Here is an 18,787-nt window from a genome sequence, read left to right on the forward strand (position 1 = left end):
TTATCCAAAATCAATCCAACGTATCAATATACAAACTTAAAAATTTCAATATTAATAACATTTAACTGTCATTTCATAATCAGAATCAAATTCATTTATAGATAAAATGGATTCTCATACCTTTTATAATTATTTGTGATCGAAACGATAAATAAAAATAGATAAAAATCATCAAACATTCAGGAATATTATTACTAAAACAACTAAAAATACGATCAAAGGACGAACCAGCCATTTTTTTAAAACAAAAAAGGTCTATAAACACTCATAAATAAAATAAAAAATAAAAATATAGATATTTTAGAACAAAATGAAACATACAAGAAAAAGCAGGAAAAAAATTAATTGAATTGAGCCTTTTTTTCGTCTAAATTAGTTACAATAACATAATTTGACATTAAAACATGTGTTAGAATTAAAAGATGATTTTATGTGTTTTTCAAAGAGTCACAATCAAAGGCATCTCAATCTGCAATTTGATTGAGCAAAAGATTGATACCACAAATACAAGTAGTGAGTGAAGTTCATTTTTATTTAATTAATTAATTCTGGTATCTATATGTTATCTCCACGTGTCATATTGATATGGTCCCATCCCAATTGAATTCTTAAGTTTGTGCCATAAACATTATACAATTATTATATACTTGTACCATAATTCGAATAAAACCCAGAATTAGTTCTAATCAACATTGTGGACCACACTTAAGAACGAATAAATAAAGCCAAAATTTAAATAAAAAAAGTTATTTCAACTTTATCTGCTTTTCAACTTTCTTGTAATAAACCTTTGTTTTTAAACCTAACAAGTCAACCTTTGAAGTTACAAATGATTTCTTTTTCTGGGCGATTTGCCATCTCCGATTTCAAATTTGTTACATTTGCAGACTACCACGATATAGGAAAAAAAATCTCATCCGCAGAATGAGTCAGATTTTAATTAGGGTTTTAGTTTTAGAATTTAATTAGGATGTAGTTGGATTTTAAAGGAGATGTTATACAATGATATACTATTAGACTATTACTATGATATAAGTATATCGGATACCATGATATCTCGTACACCGATACGTTCGTTTTAAAAATAATAAAACACGATATATAATATATGTATATCGAAAAAATATCTAAATCTTTTAAAAAATGTGTAAAATATATAATTCTTCTTTTATTAATCTAAATTAAAATTAAATATATTAAATATATTCAACATAAAAATTTATAAATTATTATTATCATAAAAATATTATTAATTTATATATTAAATTCATTGATAAATATTATTAAAGTATCTTAAAATATCATTTATATATATATATATATATATATATATATATATATTAAACGCAAATTCATAACACAAATTGAATTATCATATATCATAACACTATTACGTTATTTATTTATCAAGAAAAGGCTATCGAGGTTGAAAAAGGAGAAAACTAATCAGATGCATTTATTGTACAGAAAATATATTAAAAGAAAAAACTGCCTTTTTTGGAAATAATTATTATACACTTCATTTCAGAGTTTTTTAGATAAAACAACCATGTTGCATTAACTTGTTACTTTGATCTCCGTTGAATAAAATGTTTGTTTTTTTATTTCAACCAATCCCAAAAAAACAAAAAAAAAATTATTATCACCTAAAATTTCGCTCATTCTTCTTTTGGGAAAATTATGAACCCTAAAACAGACCTAAAGAATAAGTTTTGATGACCACTTTTAAAGACAAGAATAAAGCTTGACTTGGGCTTTTTAGAACAGAACTATTTGTGCGTATTTAATCAAGAACAAGAAACCAAACCTAAACTAATATCATTTTCCGTAGACTTCAACTCCACAAAAAGTAAGATTATGTGTAAGTTGTGATTATGATGTCCAAAATTGAATTGAAGATAAAAGCTTTAAGACAAATCCTAATCCATTTATGAGGATAAGATAAAAGCGTGGCCACACGCAAGTTTGAATTGAAGATCCAAATATGAATTGTTATTAGGATGGAATCCCATGAAAGGAACAAGCAGAATGGTAAATAGCCATAAAAGTTGATACTGATAAGCATAAGCTACACAAAAATAAGCAATTATATAAGCATAAAAGTTTCTATATTGGGTGATGCATACCCACTAGTTGCATGCAATGCAACCAATAAACTCTGTTCCAAGCAATTCAACTTGGGTTATGTTATTTTCATCAAACAGTAGCCACACCAGCACATCATGCACAGGAATTGACCAGTCTTGAAAATCAGGAGCACTTCAATAATAGACCAAATGCAAAGTTGTATAACAAAAGTGTAACAAAGACTAATGAAACTGTTCAGAAACTTGATTATTTGATGGGGATCCTACATAGGTATCCCACTCATGTTTCACACTTGATAAATCAAACCTCACTTACAATTTGATCAGAGTTACATATACCATAAGAAAAAAGGAGGGGGAAAAAAAGATGGTGACAAGAACCATTGAACCAACACTTTTGCATGCCAGGCATTACAGTGGCAAAAGAAAGAAGAAATTCAAAAATTAATACTCTATCATTAAACCGACTAACCACAACGTGCCTCTCTGGAGATGTACTATTACACTATCATGGAACAAATCTTTCCTCAGTATATCCCGCAAATCTCATTTTACACCTCAATCCAATTCCAAGAAAGGAACCTAAGTCTTGAAAGATGAAAAAGAGGACCAAAACAAGGATGAAAAAGAAAAAAGAAAAACAAGCCTTACACAAAATCACTTGTAAACTGCTTTGTCTTTGAATATGTATACTTCAAATGAAAGAAGAAAGAACACCGTTAGCTATATATGACGTTTCCTTATGAGCTGTATCTCTTAGGTGATGGAGATGTATGAATTCACAATACCTCATTAACTTTAACCAGTTTTCCTTCATCTACTGCTACCATGACAAATCCAACTATCATATCTCCTAGGCAGCGATTCCTGAAAATACATCATGTATATGTAAGAACCTGCTGCTAAATTTAACAATAATAATGGACAAATTTGTTCTTCATAATAATAAATGTGTGCTGATTCTAGATGAGAATGAATGTAAATGAGTAGAAAGGTTTGAGTTTTTGGTCTTCTATTATCATTATAAATTGAACTACTTCAACAGAATAAGCAACACAGAAATGCAATCTTTCCTGTGCCTATTTCATGACAATAAAACCATCAACATTCAACTTAGTGTGGTCTGTCCACATATAAGCATCTTTAAGATAATGGTCTAGTTTGGAAAAACATCTCAACAAATACTTGAAGAAAAAGAAAATAAGAAAGTAAAATGAAATTCGTTTTCGAAGTTAAAATTAGTTTACGGATTTTGACTTTTATAGAAGGTTTGAGTGTGGTCTTTATTCACATTTAAGCATCTTCCAAGTTAATATCCGGATTGGATAAACATCTTATTAAGCACTAGGTAAGAAATTTTGGATTTAATTGTCTACTTTGGATAAATTTCTCATTATGTACTTTAGAGGAGAAGAAAAAGTTTATGGGTGCTCTTAACTAAATTCCCCAAAAGTTAGGATGCATAAGTTGACTTTTTAACTTTTGAAAGAAGTTTGATTCTATTTTCTTCTTTTACTACAAGTGCTTATTGAAAATTGATCCAATATAACTTACAAATAGAATCAAATTTAAATGAAAATGATAACGAAACCTACACATAAGTACAGGAAGTTGCAAGGAATAATTCTACTTGGATTGCAGTAAACACTTGTGAGAACGCTCATGAATCTGAAGATATAAAATTAGAAGACATGCATAGCAAAAGTCAGAAACCAAGAAGTATTCAGCATAACTAAAAGAAGACACTAACAAAGCGACCGTGATATCTCTATCACAGTTAAAAATCCATTTGTCTTGAGCTTAATTAAAGACGGGCGTATAAGAAAATTTCATTTCCAAACTCCTTGAGAAAAATTTCATCTTCTGAAGTATAGAAACACATAATTGGAAAACAAAAGCCAAAATTATAAACAATATCTGATTTTCTTTTGGAGACAAGACTGTAGCTTAAAGTCTTACCTCTATTAGGTTGTCTACTAGTAACATTGTAGTTTCCAATATAACCCTCAGAATTCTTTACTGGATCATCTGAAGCTATACCACCAAGACCATAACCAAATGAACCAGAACCATCAATCTCAGACACAGCAGAACGCCAAGCAGAGTCGTTGTAAACCGAACCACTGCCAGTACGGTACAAGTCCCCGTATGATCCTTCATAACCACCGGTTGACACATTAAATGCAGAGGCTGGAGTCACACCTGAACTGCTGTTTCTTCCATACCCTGCTCCACCTAGACCAAAGCTGCTATCTCCACCTTCATAAACATTATTCCCAGTACCATAACCAGAAGCAGCACCTCCACCCTGGGCTGGAATGGATGGACCCCAGCCTGTGCCACTATTTCCAATGGAAACACCAAAAGCTCCACTTCCAGATCCTAAGAAAGGGTTGGGGCTGACAGGATTATTGGCATTATTAAGGCCCCCATTTCCCCATAAATTACGAGATGGTGAGTTCATAACAGTATCGCTTCTTCCATTAACCCCACTATAGCCTATAGGAGTGGTATATCTCCCAGAGTTGCCACTGTAGAAAGGATTCAATAGTCGACCATATCCTAGATTGCTCCCATAATTGGAAGTCCCTCCAAAGGTTGGGCTCAATCCTGAATCCAAATTCACTCCCATTCCATAACCAGTATTGCCAAAGGGAGTAAATCCACTTCTACCACCGGTAAGAGGACTAAACCTACCATCCATCCTCACTCCATATCCTCCTATTGGACTCATACTATAACCCTGAGCATAACTGTTTAAGTAGTTACTGGCCCTATTCAAACCATAGTTATATCCTATCAATGGGCTACGGCTGGGACCCGGAGAAAGCTCTTTGGGAACTGCCCTCTTGACTTCAACCATCTTACCATTGAGTTCATGAAAAGTTTTATAGAGAACTCTATCCACAGCTTCCTCAGAATCATAGGTAATGAAGCCAAACCCTCTTGGCCTCTGGGTATTATGATCATACATAACTACAACATCTGTAATTGTACCAAACTGATCAAAATACTTCTTAAAATCACTTTCAGTGATGGTTGATGGTAAACCTCCAACAAAGATTTTTTTAGTGCGTCCAGGACCAGGAGAAGCATGTGCACTGCCAGACTGCCTATTAAGTTGATCATCCCTAGGAACAGCTTTCTTTGCTTCAACCTGAAATTCAAGATAACATTACAGAGATCAAAATTGTCATTTTCACTTTATTGACTTATAAACTAAAAAGGGTCAAGTTTGATCCAATGTGCATACAAAAGAGAACACAGATGAGTGCAAAAATGATTTTTTAATCATCAATGAAGTCAAAAATGAAAGCATAGGAGGCAATGATCTCCTTTATGAACCCAAATTTAGCAGCACAGCTAAACACAACGTATTGACACAATGCCAAGTACATCTACAAAGAAACAACACTCACTGTTCGCCCATCAATTATGTGTTTATCCATGATTACTCTTTCTGCAACAGAAGGATCAGCAAAGACAACAAAACCAAAGCCACGAGCACGACCTGTTACGCGATCCCTCATGATCACAGCCTCTATCACCTCCCCATATTTCCCAAAATATTCCTTAAGCCGTTCCTCATCAGTGTCCCAAGATATTCCCCCAATGAAGAGCTTGCCAAGATCCGATTCCATCTGTTCCAACACCAACCATGACTAGTTAACAATCAATCACTGATTCCAAATTTCCAATTTTGCGATTGAACAAAATTTAAAACAAAGACACATTCTGAGTCAAAATTCTCATCTCAAAAGCCACACCAAAGAACAAAAACCCACAATTCAATAATTCATATCCAAATCACTCAATGATGGCCTAAATTCAAGCCAAGGAACCAATCTAAACGCACAATTTTCCATATTAACAGATAAATCCAACCTTTCCACCAAAGCAAAAACCGATCAGAAATGCAGATGAGAAGAATAGATTCACCTTATCTCAAAATTCAGACAGAACCCAGTTGTTGCTTCGATCAGAGACGAAGTGGGTTTTGTCAAATTCGATCTAGGAGCATCGGATCTTCCGAGCATCAATCAAAACCCGAACCAGAAAATCTAATCTCACCGCCCCATCAAGGAAAAAGAACAAGTAACTGGATCAGAAAAGGAAATTCAAAAACTTTACAGAGATCGGTGAAAGTTGGAGCGACCCAGATGAGAAAAATTTACCATGCGTTGATGACGGTGGAAAAATGATAGGCATGTGAAAAATGCTTCAATGGGAGGAAGAGGATGGAAGAAAACTGGGAATGGAAACAGAGGATGTGCTCATCATCATCCTCTATCTATTCTCTCTCTCTCTCTTGCTTTTTTTTATTTTTTTCTTTTTCTTTTTTTAAATCTCTTGTTCTTGGTTATTCCACTTCCTTAATCTAGATGAAAGGAAAAGGAATTTGTAGCTAAGATGTGAAGAGACATTATATATAAATAGAGAGAGAGACTGCAAATCCTCTGGTGCAAGAAAATTTGGAGGAGCCAAGAGATGACAGCAGATGTTTTATTTTTTATTTTTTATTATTATTATTTGAAAAGTGTGATGAATAATGATTAAATCCGTTTTTATAAATCAAGAGAAGTTTTTTTTTTTTTTTTTTTTACTTCTCAGAGAAGTTCTATTCTTTATAACTATTTTTATAATTAAGAGAAGAATAAATAATATAAGCGGTTAAAGTTAATATATACATGTATTAAGAGTTTGAAGATTTTTTTTTTCATTTAATTGTAAACCGTTACTTTAAAAAAAAAAATATTTGATGGTAATATCTCTTGAAATACCATATTTGACTAAGATCGAATATTTTTCCAGGAAAAAATGTTAATGATGCATTTAAAGAAATTCAAATGCAACAACATTCGTATTGAAACTATAATAGGAAAGAAGAACTAACATTTTGTCGATACAAAAAAAATAGGGAAGAAAACTCTTTTTTGTACATAATATTTATTGAAAACCATGAAAAAAATACTTAAATAAAGAGTTATAAAACAGGGATATGTTAGCTTATCTTGAATAGTAAACGTGATTAATATTTTGTTTTTATAATTTTTCTCAATGTAGTAATGTTTATTTTATAAAGTTGGAAATTATGAAAATAGATTTTGATCATGATTAGATTTTAAAGTATCATTAAATTATGTTTAGTGTGAGATATTTTATTCTTAAACATACACTAATGTTTCACAAGTTTAAAATGATATATTTGATATATACATTGATGTCGAAAGTATTCAACATATATTTTTGTCAATATTAAGTTTACTTATAATTCACTATTGATTAAGAATCTGAAATAATAATTTATACTATATCCTACGTATTTGGTTTCTAATTTTATCGTATTTTTTTAAAATCAAAATAATTATTTTATCAATTTAGTTTTTAGGTAATTTCTTTTATATTTAATTATTCTTTTTCAATTTCATATTTTATAAAATTGAACTATTTTTTAAACAAAAATAACTATTATGATAACAAATTATCTATAAAATAAAAATTACCTACAATAATAATAATTATATTTTTTTTTGTAAAAGAAAAGGAATATATATATATATATGACATGCTTTTTGACTAATAATAATTATTATTATTTTGTTATATTTCTTATAATATTTGTTTTTATTTAATCATATGAACTTAGTTTATATTTTGCATTTATTTAATTTTTTTACTAAATGGGGAGTCCAAAATTTTTTATGTAATTTTCGAAAACTTCAATTATCTAGGAAAATGTTTCTAAAAATATTTCAGTACAAGCTTTCGATTTCATCGTTGATTTGATTTGCTTAAAATGTTTCGTTTTAATTAAAACATTAAAACGTTAAAAAATGGTGCTGCATTTCAAAAGAAAACAATTTTTATTCAAAAAAGTAAAAATCAACATGTAGCAAATACTTGTTACTCTAGGTATAAGCACCGCAGATGTTCAAATAGAACATTGTTTGCCACGTTTGAAAATGAGAGGCTAAAACATATTTAAGTCAAATTATTTTACTAAATGCAACTACCAAAATTTTTTATGTAATTTTGAAAAACTTCAATTAACTAAAAAAATGTGCCTGCAAATATATATTCTAAAATGCACTTTTACCATTTTTAGATGAATTTATTTTATTCATAAAAATAGAGTTCGAATTTCTCATGATACGATTAAGGAACAATAACAAACACACAAAATAATATCGCATCATTTACCTTTTGTGTAGTTTTTATTATGTTATTTTATTTTGATAAGTTAAAATTAATATTTATATTAATTTTAGTTTTATATAAAATGAATTACGTTTTAAAATTTGAAAGAAAAAAAACACATCACATGTCAACATGGATGTGGGTTCCACTTAGCACAAATGTATTTTCACCTTGTAAAACTTAATCTCTTCCATCACACAATACAATTATTATAAAAGTATATAAAATTTACACTAACATGACATATCTATTAAACTCTTAAGTGAGAAATGAAAAAAAAAAACCTTCATTTATTATATAATTCAAGTAAAGTTGCAATATTAATTAATAACAAAACACCTTAGATAAGACTTTTAATATCATTATTTTAAAACTAAAATTGTATTTTACTTGTGAATAATTGAATATTACGCATAATTGAATATTACGCATAAAAAACTTTAAATTATTAATTTTGATAAAACTAATATATATATATATATATATATGAATGAGTTTCTTCACCTAGTGAGTATTTCTTTGCCTAACGAATTAAAAATCAGTGAATCATGTCTTAATACTTATCTAGCGAGTAAATACTCGTTCAACAAGTCTGCATAATTTTGTAAAATCGGATCTTTACATAATTCTGCAGTTCCAAGGAAATTTCTAAACTTTCTCTGGACCTTCACAGATACCAAGCAAGCACAGATCGAACTCAAGTCTATCACAACCATTCATATTAATTGATCTTATTTGCAATACAAACATCAACAATTCTAGACAAACAAAATTCAACCACATACCATAATTTCACATATCGCATATCATACCACCACTCAGTTATAACTCAATTCATGTAAATTTGAGGATTTGTCCCCCAATTCAACAGATAAAATTCATCATACAACTCAATCATGTCAGCGATTCATAGTACAACAATGTAACGAGTAATTTCAAACATGTATATAACTTAAAATAGTGCAATTAGCTTCCCTTACTAAACAGCTTTATAAACGTTAAATGTATCTAACTTCACATGATGCTCTATCTACACACAAAAAAACATCAAAAGAATAATCATGACATATCGTTATGATAATTGATCAGCATAGACTCGTACTAATGATTAAAAATACGCAAGCAAGTTGAAGAGGGTTTACATGCAACAGAAAATGGAAATAGATCAAAAAGAAGACAGAAACTTAAGTTACGCAAACGAAGGAATTGATCGATCCAATTTGAAGGTCTCGGCGAGAAGATCAATCATACGTTATCGATTCTTCAATTAGAGAGAAATAAGAAAGATGATGTGTTTTAAAAATAACGAAATTCTTTTATAACAATTCTATTTATACTACAATTTTTTAATATTAAAATAATTAAGTCTCATTATTTTTAAACATTATCACTCTCAAAATATCATTTTATAATAAAATAAATTTTGAGACATTTTTTAAATATAATTTTATAATTAATTTAAATATGAATCTTTCCCGATTAAGCCTAGACTAAAGATGTAAAGCCTTACTTAAAGTATTTTAATCTAATGACATGTCCCTTCATTACTACTTAATTATTTTTTTATCTTATTTTAATGTGCTGACCTAACTTACATATATGTAATGAGATGATGTCATTTCGTGCATATTGTGACATTATTTAAATTTTGTCTTTTACATTAATGTATTGAAAATCTCTTTAATATTTCCTCCAAATACATATGTAGAAAAAAATAAATGAAATGATTGAAAGAAATTAAAATAATGAGTTGAAAAATTAGAGTATATGGAGTATATACCTGTACAGATTACTCTGAATTAGAGATGGCAAATAAACCCGTCTCCGTGGGTATTGTCCGAACCCGTCCCCGTTTTGACGGAGAATCCCCGCATTGACTGGGTATGGGTATGGGTATGGGGAATCCCCGACTTTTTCAGTTGGGTATGGGGATGGGTATGGGGATATACATATACCCGCCATAATACTCGTCCCCGTCATATCTCTATTCTCGTTTAAATTATTAAAATATTCACAATTAATCAACTCACCCCTATATATATATATATATATATATATATATATATATATATATATATATTTCTTTTAATTATTTCATTTGTCATGAACCTCATTCTCATCTCCAATATATTTTTTATCTTATCATAACCTTTATGTAATTATGTTAAAATGATGTATGTTAATAAAAAAAAATTATACCTCACATTTGAATATTTATATTACTTTTAATATTTTTATTTATTATAAATTTTCCTTTCACAAGAGAATGTTTATACTCTCAATTTAAGGTAATATAAAAAAAATTCTTTACTTATTATTATTATTAATTTTTGTTTAATTTGAAGAACTCTTTTGTTTCATTAAAATAATTATCGTTATTTTTCAACCATTAGGTATATATGTTGATATTTGAAAAGTTTTCTTAGTTCTCTAAAATATTTTTCGTCTTATCATACCTTAGCTATACATTTGATTTCCTTTGTGTGATTTTTTTCGATAGTCTATCAAATTATTTCTAAAACACACATTTGTTAGTTTTTTAATATTTTTATTTATTGTTTTTATTTTCATCATGTAGAATAATATTTCGTTATATTCTATCTAATTATTTTTTATTTTATAACTCATTATTAATCATAATGTAATTTTTTCACTTTAAATTCTATTTGAAGTGGTTAAAATTATATATATATATATATATATATATATATATATAATGATATTTAGGAATAATATATGATAATTCACTACAAGAAAAACATGAAATGGTGACTGATTTAGTCAGTAACCCATATCAGTCACTATTTTTCGTCGTTGGTGGTAGTAGTTGATTTATTATCTGAATCAATGACTAAATTAGTGACCGATTCAATGATCGAAACGGTACTTGATTTAGTGACCAATTTAATTACTAATTTATTTGTAATTTAATGACAAATTTTTTGGTCACTAATGATATTTCTATTTAATTTTAACCACTTCAAACATAATTTAATAATTAGTTCTCTAAGGTATTTTTCATTTTATCATACCTTAATTATACATTTGATTTCTCTTGTGCGATTTCTTTCGATAGTCTCTCAAATTATTTCTAAAACACACATTTGTTAGTTTTTTAATATTTTTATTTATTGTTTATTTTCATCATGTAGAATAATATTTCGATATATTCTATCTAATTATTTGTTATTTTATAACTCACTATTAATCATACTGTAATTTTTTCCACTTTAATTGTATAAATAACTTTTATTTACTACAATATAAAAATTTAATGTAATTTCTATGAATATTTTTTGTCACTATCCAACATATAATGAAGTTCAAAAGATACAAAATCTATGTCAAAATTTTATTATTATGTTTATTATTTGTTCTTTGTGTCATTTTGATCAAGTGATGTATTATAACTTTTATTAGTGTATAAAAAAGAGATTCATTATAATTTAAAAAATTGAAGTAAACAAACATTTAAAATATATTTTAATTTGAATATTTGTTTTCCTTTTATTATTATGTTTATTATTTGTTCTTTGTGTCATTTTGATCAAGTGATATATTATAACTTTTATTAGTGTATAAAAAATAGATTCATTAGAATTTAAAAAATTGAAGTAAACAAACATTTAAAATATATTTTAATTTGAATATTTGTTTTCCTTTTATATTTTTTTGAAATATTTTTTAATTTTATCAACTAAGTCCATCAATGTTGTAGTTTGCAAATTTAATAAATGTTTTGGTTCACATGAAATTTTATTTGGTATTCTAATATAAAATGTAAACAATTATAATTTATTTTAAGGTATTTGACATCGAAGAAAATCCTCCTAATATTGAATATTTCATAATATTATGTTTTCTTTACCGTAATTTTTTTTCTTTTATAAAAATTAATATTGAAGTAGTTAGAACGCGGGTACGGATATGGGTACGAGATTATACCCGTTACCCGGTGGGGATGGGGATGGGAAAAAAGTTTGATACCCGTTGGGTTTGGGTATGGGAATGGGGATGAGTTTTTTATGCGGGGATGGGTATGGGATAGCGAAACCCGTCCTCGCCCCGCCCCGCCCCGTTGCCATCCCTACTCTGAATTATAGCGTAAAATGTTTTACCTGTAAAAGAGAACAAAGTTATTATAAATGCGCATTTTAAGGTACTTTAAATATTTTTTTTTTGTATAAATTGTGTTTTTTAATTAGATAATGGTATAAAATATTTATTCAAATACTGCATAAAATATTTTACACACTAAAAAGTTGCAATTAGTGTTACTTTAAACGTAATTAATTTTTATTCAAATTAAGAAATTTATTATACTCATCATTATTAGAGTTATCAGTCTACATATTGCAACTCAATAATTCTTTATTTTTTAAAGTGAGTTTGTCTATCATAATAAGTGTATGTAAAAGTAAATAAAATATATTTCATTTAATGCGTTATTCACATAACTAAAAAAATTATAACTTCTTTTATGAGAGCAGACAACTATGAGGGTTAATGTCATGTTTTTTAGTAAACAAAATTTAATTTAATTTTTTCTCTAAACTTATTTGTATCTATTTTCAAAATAACGGATATTATTTTTTATTGAATTTAACTTACAAATATATTGAGGTTTTATTCATCTTGTTATTAGTTAGAAGTGTTGAAAACCAAATTATATTACCTTACGATAAAGAAAATGAAAATTATATATTTTATATAGTTAATCAATTTTATATCATTCATCAAAATGTGATCTTAATTAATATATCAATTTCATATATTCATAAACAAATTTGAGTATAAATAAATTATATATCTTAAATATAATATTTTTTCTGAAGGTTATAAATCACATTCATAACATGTACGTGGAAATTATTAAATCTATTTTGGTTAAATCATGCATACCGGATATTAGAGGCAAATAATTTATATGACACAGGGAAATCATGTCATAACATCTCATTTTAATATTTTAATAGCTAAATATTATTAAAATAAAATATTTCATTTAGAATATTAAGAAGACATATAAATCAATGTATATCGTAAATTAGTATAGTTTTACAAGTGAAGACTATAGTAATATCACTTATACATTCTGAAGTTACTATACTAAGATCCTACTACAATACTATACCTAACATGATCTAAAGTCGCTCACCGTCGAGACAACTAACTCCTCAATATCAAGAGGTATCTTTAAACTTGCAACTTCACATGCTCCCACCAAATAGATGATCATCGCAAAAGGAAAAGACAAAATACAACAACCATCAACTGAAAGGGTAAGCTAGCTAAAAAGAGGTACATGTCTTTGTATTCACAACATACTATACTAAATTATATTATCATAATATATATATATATATATATATATATATATATATATATATATATATATATATATATATATATATATACAATCATTACAAAAAATCATAAATATCACTATACTCTTCTAGACTCAATTATCCAGATACATGTCCTTGATATAGGGTACACAATAGGTGGAATTGATACCGTCGTGTATGGTGTTGCATGTGGCATCAATTGTCCCGTGGTGGAGACCAAGTGGGCTGAATCACAATCAAATTGTGGCGCTTGGGCTGTTACACTGTTAAGTAAAAAGAGTTGCGTCCTTACTAATAGCTATAACTTTTAGCCTAGTGGTAAGCGCTCGATCCTAACATATGGGAATGAGGATGAATTTTATTTTTTTGTAATGGATATAGGATAATGAAACCCGTTTTCGCCCCGCTGTCATTCCTAAGGATGATGAATCTAGGGATGGCAACGGGGAGGGGCGGGGATGGGTTTTGCTATCTCATACCTATCGACGTAGAAAAAATTCATCCTTATCCCCATACCCAAATCCAACAGGTTTTAAACTTTTGTCTCATCCCCATCCCCAACGGGTATAATCTCGTACCCATACCCATACCCGTTATTTTACTACTTCAATATTAATTTTAATTAATTTTTATAAAATAATAAAAAAATTACGGTAAATGAAATATAATACTATTAAATATTCAATATTTGGAGGATGTTTGTTTCTTCAATATCAAATATATTGAAATAAATTGTAATTGTTTACATTTTATATTAAAATACCAAATAAAATTTCATGAGAACCAAAACATTTATTAAATTTGCAAACATTAATGAAAGCTAGTTGATAAAATTTAAAACTATTTTTAAAAAATTATGAAAGGAAAAAAATATTCAAATTAAAATATATTTTAAATGTTTGTTTAATTCAATTTTTTAAATTCTAATGAATCTCTTTTTTATACACTAATAAAAATTCTAATACGTCACTTGATCAAAATGACGCAAAAAATAATAATAAACATAATAATAAAATTTTAACATAAATCTTGTATCTTTTGAACTCCAATATATGTTGGATGGTGATAAAAAAATATTCATGGCAATTACATTAAATTTTTATATTGTAGTAAATAAAAATTATTTATACAATTATAGTGAAAAAAAATTACAGTATGATTGATAATGAGTTAGAAAGTAAAAAAAAATTAGATAAAATATATCAAAATAGTATTCTACATGGTGAAAATAATCAACAAATAAATATATTAAAAAATTAACAAATGTGTGTCTTAAAAACAATTTGAGAGACCATTGAAAGAAATTGCACAAAGAAAAACAATGTATAATTAAGGGTATGATAAAATGAAAAATACCTTAGAGATCTAAGAAAACTTTTCAAATATCAACATATATATTCAATGGTTGAGAAATAACGAAAATTGTTTTAGCGAAACAAAAGAGTTCTTCAAATGAAACAAAAATGAATAATAATAAGTAAAGAATATTTTTTTTATATTACCAAGTAAATAACAAGTTTATGCTATTAAACACTTAAATTGATATTAAACACTTAAATTGAAAGTATTAAACATTCTCATGTGAAAGGAAAATATACAATAAATAAAAATATTAAAAAAGAATAGAAATATTTAAATGTGAGACATAAAAATGGTGGGGACGGGTATTATGATGAGGATATGTACATCTCCATACCCATCCCCATACCTAATTGAATAAGTTGGGGATTCTCCATACACAATCAATGCAAGGATTCTCCGTCAAAATGGGGACGAGTTCAGACAAACTATAAGAAAACTTGGTCGAGGTAGGCCAAAGAACGTAAATACTAAATTCTCCAAAATAAAAATTTCTAAAAATTAAATATTATTTTGAAATGTGAAAGGATTAATTAATCAAAATTTTTTTTTAATATGATAAGGAATTTGTCTTTCTCCTAATATAAAGTATGACATGATTTTCGTGAAAGAAATTTATGAGTTTTTTTTATAAAGTTTTTTTAGCTATGTAAACAATATAATTTTATTACGAATTTAATGTAATCCTCTTATATTTTCTTTTTTATAAAATCTTCATACCATGCCTAACGTAAGTTTATTGGGAAATTACTTTTTCATCAATGTTGGTGAAAATGATTTTTTTCTCGATGATCGAGAAAAAAATATTTTTCGGTGAATGTCAGATAAATTTTTTAATTTTTAATTAATGACTTTTGTAGTTTTTCTATGAATATACACGTAGACATTATTTTTCAATCCACGTTAACAATGTTACTTGCTTTATCTAAATTTAGTATTAGTTTTTTCTAATATTAACTTCGAAAATTTTCGTCAAAACTTACACTAAATTGTTTTTTCCAATGCGAATTAGGAAAATATTTTAAGCACATTGATAAAAAAAAGTTAAAGATAAAGCCTAAGTAACTACTTAAAAAATATTGATTAACATTACTTAAAATAATTATAGTTAATATAAACTAAATTAACTTTGCCTCAGGCTATTCGAAAAAAAAAATCAATGTAAACTTTCTTCTTCTTCTTTTTTTTTCTTTGCCAAACTTTAGTTAAGAAATGAAATCAATCAACATTAATGTAAAAATATTACAAAGTAGTATTTTTGAAAAATTAAATATAGTTTAATATTAAAATAAATTTTTAAATTTAGTAGCATACCAAATAATCTATAACAATAATTTAAAGAATTGAATTTTGGGTGAATGCCTTGAGGTCCCACCCAAAGTCAAAGACCTAATTATAACGGTAAAAGAAAATGTCTCTTACTAGTAATAAAGTGAAATGATTAACTTTTTTATTTATACATGAAAATACATATTCGTTGAAGCTGCATTAATAAAAGACACAAATAAGAATGAAGTGACATGAATTAGAGAAGAAACTACAAGGAAGATAAGCACAAGACTACCCCCACACACTATGGATATTCCTTCTTAATAATTTTAAGTGATTATAAAAGTGTTACATGTGTGTTTGATCCTTAACTTTTAGTGAAGGTTAGAATCGGTTTATTTTGAAATTTTGAACTAATTTAGTCTTTTATCTTTTGAAATATATGGATTTAATCCTCTCAATCAAATTTATTAAGTTTATTTCACATTTCAAGCGCGTTTCATAATAATATTTGACAGTAAAAATATGTCAAACAGTATAAACAACTCAAATACAGTCCTGAAATGCGTACGAAATATCAAATAAACTTAACAAAATTTGATTAAAATGACTAAATTTACGTATTTTGAAAGATGAAAAACTAAATTAGTATAAAATTTCAAAATAGACTAATTAAAAATTCACTGAAAGTTAAGGAAAAAAAAACATATTTAACCCATTATAAAATGGATGGTGAAAAATATATAACAAAACAAATGAAATTAAACATGTTTGAAATAATTTATGATAAACAACAACCTAATATAATGAATGTTCGTGGAGGAATCTGAAATCTTTGTCCATCTTCATAAGTCAACTTCAAATCGTGTATCTATTAGGAATTTGACCTTCAATTCAAGGAGGCAAAAAAAAAAAGTGAAAAAACAAGAGTTGTTTTACTTTAAAACTACTAGAATTTCATTAAGACAAGTAATATTTTTTCTGTTACAAGGCATATGGGCGATGCAATTGAGAATACCTTTGATTTGTGGTGCTTGTAGGGATGGCAACGGGGCGGGGCGGGGACGGGTTTCGCTATCCCATACCCATTCCCGCATAAAAAACTCATCCCCATCCCCATACCCAAACCCAACGGGTATCAAACTTTTTTCCCATCCCCATCCCCACCGGGTAACGGGTATAATCTCGTACCCATATCCGTACCCGCGTTCTAACTACTTCAATATTAATTTTTATAAAAGAAAAAAAATTACGGTAAAGAAAACATAATATTATGAAATATTCAATATTAGGAGGATTTTCTTCGATGTCAAATACCTTAAAATAAATTATAATTGTTTACATTTTATATTAGAATACCAAATAAAATTTCATGTGAACCAAAACATTTATTAAATTTGCAAACTACAACATTGATGGACTTAGTTGATAAAATTAAAAAATATTTCAAAAAAATATAAAAGGAAAACAAATATTCAAATTAAAATATATTTTAAATGTTTGTTTACTTCAATTTTTTAAATTCTAATGAATCTATTTTTTATACACTAATAAAAGTTATAATATATCACTTGATCAAAATGACACAAAAAACAAATAATAAACATAATAATAAAAGGAAAACAAATATTCAAATTAAAATATATTTTAAATGTTTGTTTACTTCAATTTTTTAAATTATAATGAATCTCTTTTTTATACACTAATAAAAGTTATAATACATCACTTGATCAAAATGACACAAAGAACAAATAATAAACATAATAATAAAATTTTGACATAGATTTTGTATCTTTTGAACTTCATTATATGTTGGATAGTGACAAAAAATATTCATAGAAATTACATTAAATTTTTATATTGTAGTAAATAAAAGTTATTTATACAATTAAAGTGGAAAAAATTACAGTATGATTAATAGTGAGTTATAAAATAACAAATAATTAGATAGAATATATCGAAATATTATTCTACATGATGAAAATAAACAATAAATAAAAATATTAAAAAACTAACAAATGTGTGTTTTAGAAATAATTTGAGAGACTATCGAAAGAAATCGCACAAGAGAAATCAAATGTATAATTAAGGTATGATAAAATGAAAAATACCTTAGAGAACTAATTATTAAATTATGTTTGAAGTGGTTAAAATTAAATAGAAATATCATTAGTGACCAAAAAATTTGTCATTAAATTACAAATAAATTAGTAATTAAATTGGTCACTAAATCAAGTACCGTTTCGATCATTGAATCGGTCACTAATTTAGTCATTGATTCAGATAATAAATCAACTACTACCACCAACGACGAAAAATAGTGACTGATATGAGTTACTGACTAAATCAGTCACCATTTCATGTTTTTCTTGTAGTGAATTATCATATATTATTCCTAAATATCATTATATATATATATAATTTTAACCACTTCAAATAGAATTTAAAGTGAAAAAATTACATTATGATTAATAATGAGTTATAAAATAAAAAATAATTAGATAGAATATAACGAAATATTATTCT

The 18,787-nt window shown here is 27.1% G+C and overlaps 1 protein-coding gene across 5 annotated transcripts; it reads right to left on the bottom strand.

Annotated features, from left to right (window-relative positions):
• Positions 1-2,310: 2,310 nt before the first annotated feature.
• Positions 2,311-6,547, bottom strand: LOC114189242 (heterogeneous nuclear ribonucleoprotein 1-like). 5 transcript variants are annotated; one of them, XR_003605585.2, is made up of 7 exons: positions 6,263-6,547; positions 6,027-6,148; positions 5,507-5,728; positions 4,047-5,244; positions 3,683-3,755; positions 2,876-2,954; positions 2,311-2,779 (listed from the first exon to the last, which is right to left on the bottom strand). XR_003605585.2 is itself a non-coding variant. In XM_028077962.2 (5 exons), exons 3-5 carry the CDS (start codon positions 5,726-5,728, stop codon positions 2,941-2,943), a joined length of 1,434 nt encoding a protein of 477 aa, XP_027933763.1. In that variant the 5' UTR covers positions 6,027-6,148; positions 6,263-6,547; the 3' UTR covers positions 2,311-2,940. The 5 variants fall into 5 exon arrangements, 2 of the variants coding, with proteins under 2 accessions (XP_027933763.1, XP_027933764.1); XR_003605583.2 differs by lacking the exon at positions 3,683-3,755; XR_003605584.2 differs by having other exon boundaries at positions 2,311-2,954.
• Positions 6,548-18,787: the final 12,240 nt, after the last annotated feature.

The sequence above is a fragment of the Vigna unguiculata genome, chromosome 6, assembly GCF_037176805.1.
Source record: "Vigna unguiculata cultivar grain cowpea cultivar isolate G323 ecotype 2 chromosome 6, ASM3717680v1, whole genome shotgun sequence".
NCBI lineage: Eukaryota > Viridiplantae > Streptophyta > Magnoliopsida > Fabales > Fabaceae > Vigna > Vigna unguiculata.

Coding starts and splice junctions, on each gene's coding strand:
- LOC114189242 (XM_028077962.2), bottom strand. CDS start 5,728: ATGGAATCGGATCTTGGCAAGCTCTTCATTGGGGGAATATCTTGGGAC. Junction 5,245..5,506: donor ACATAATTGATGGGCGAACA/GTGAGTGTTGTT, acceptor CTTGAATTTCAG/GTTGAAGCAAAGAAAGCTGT.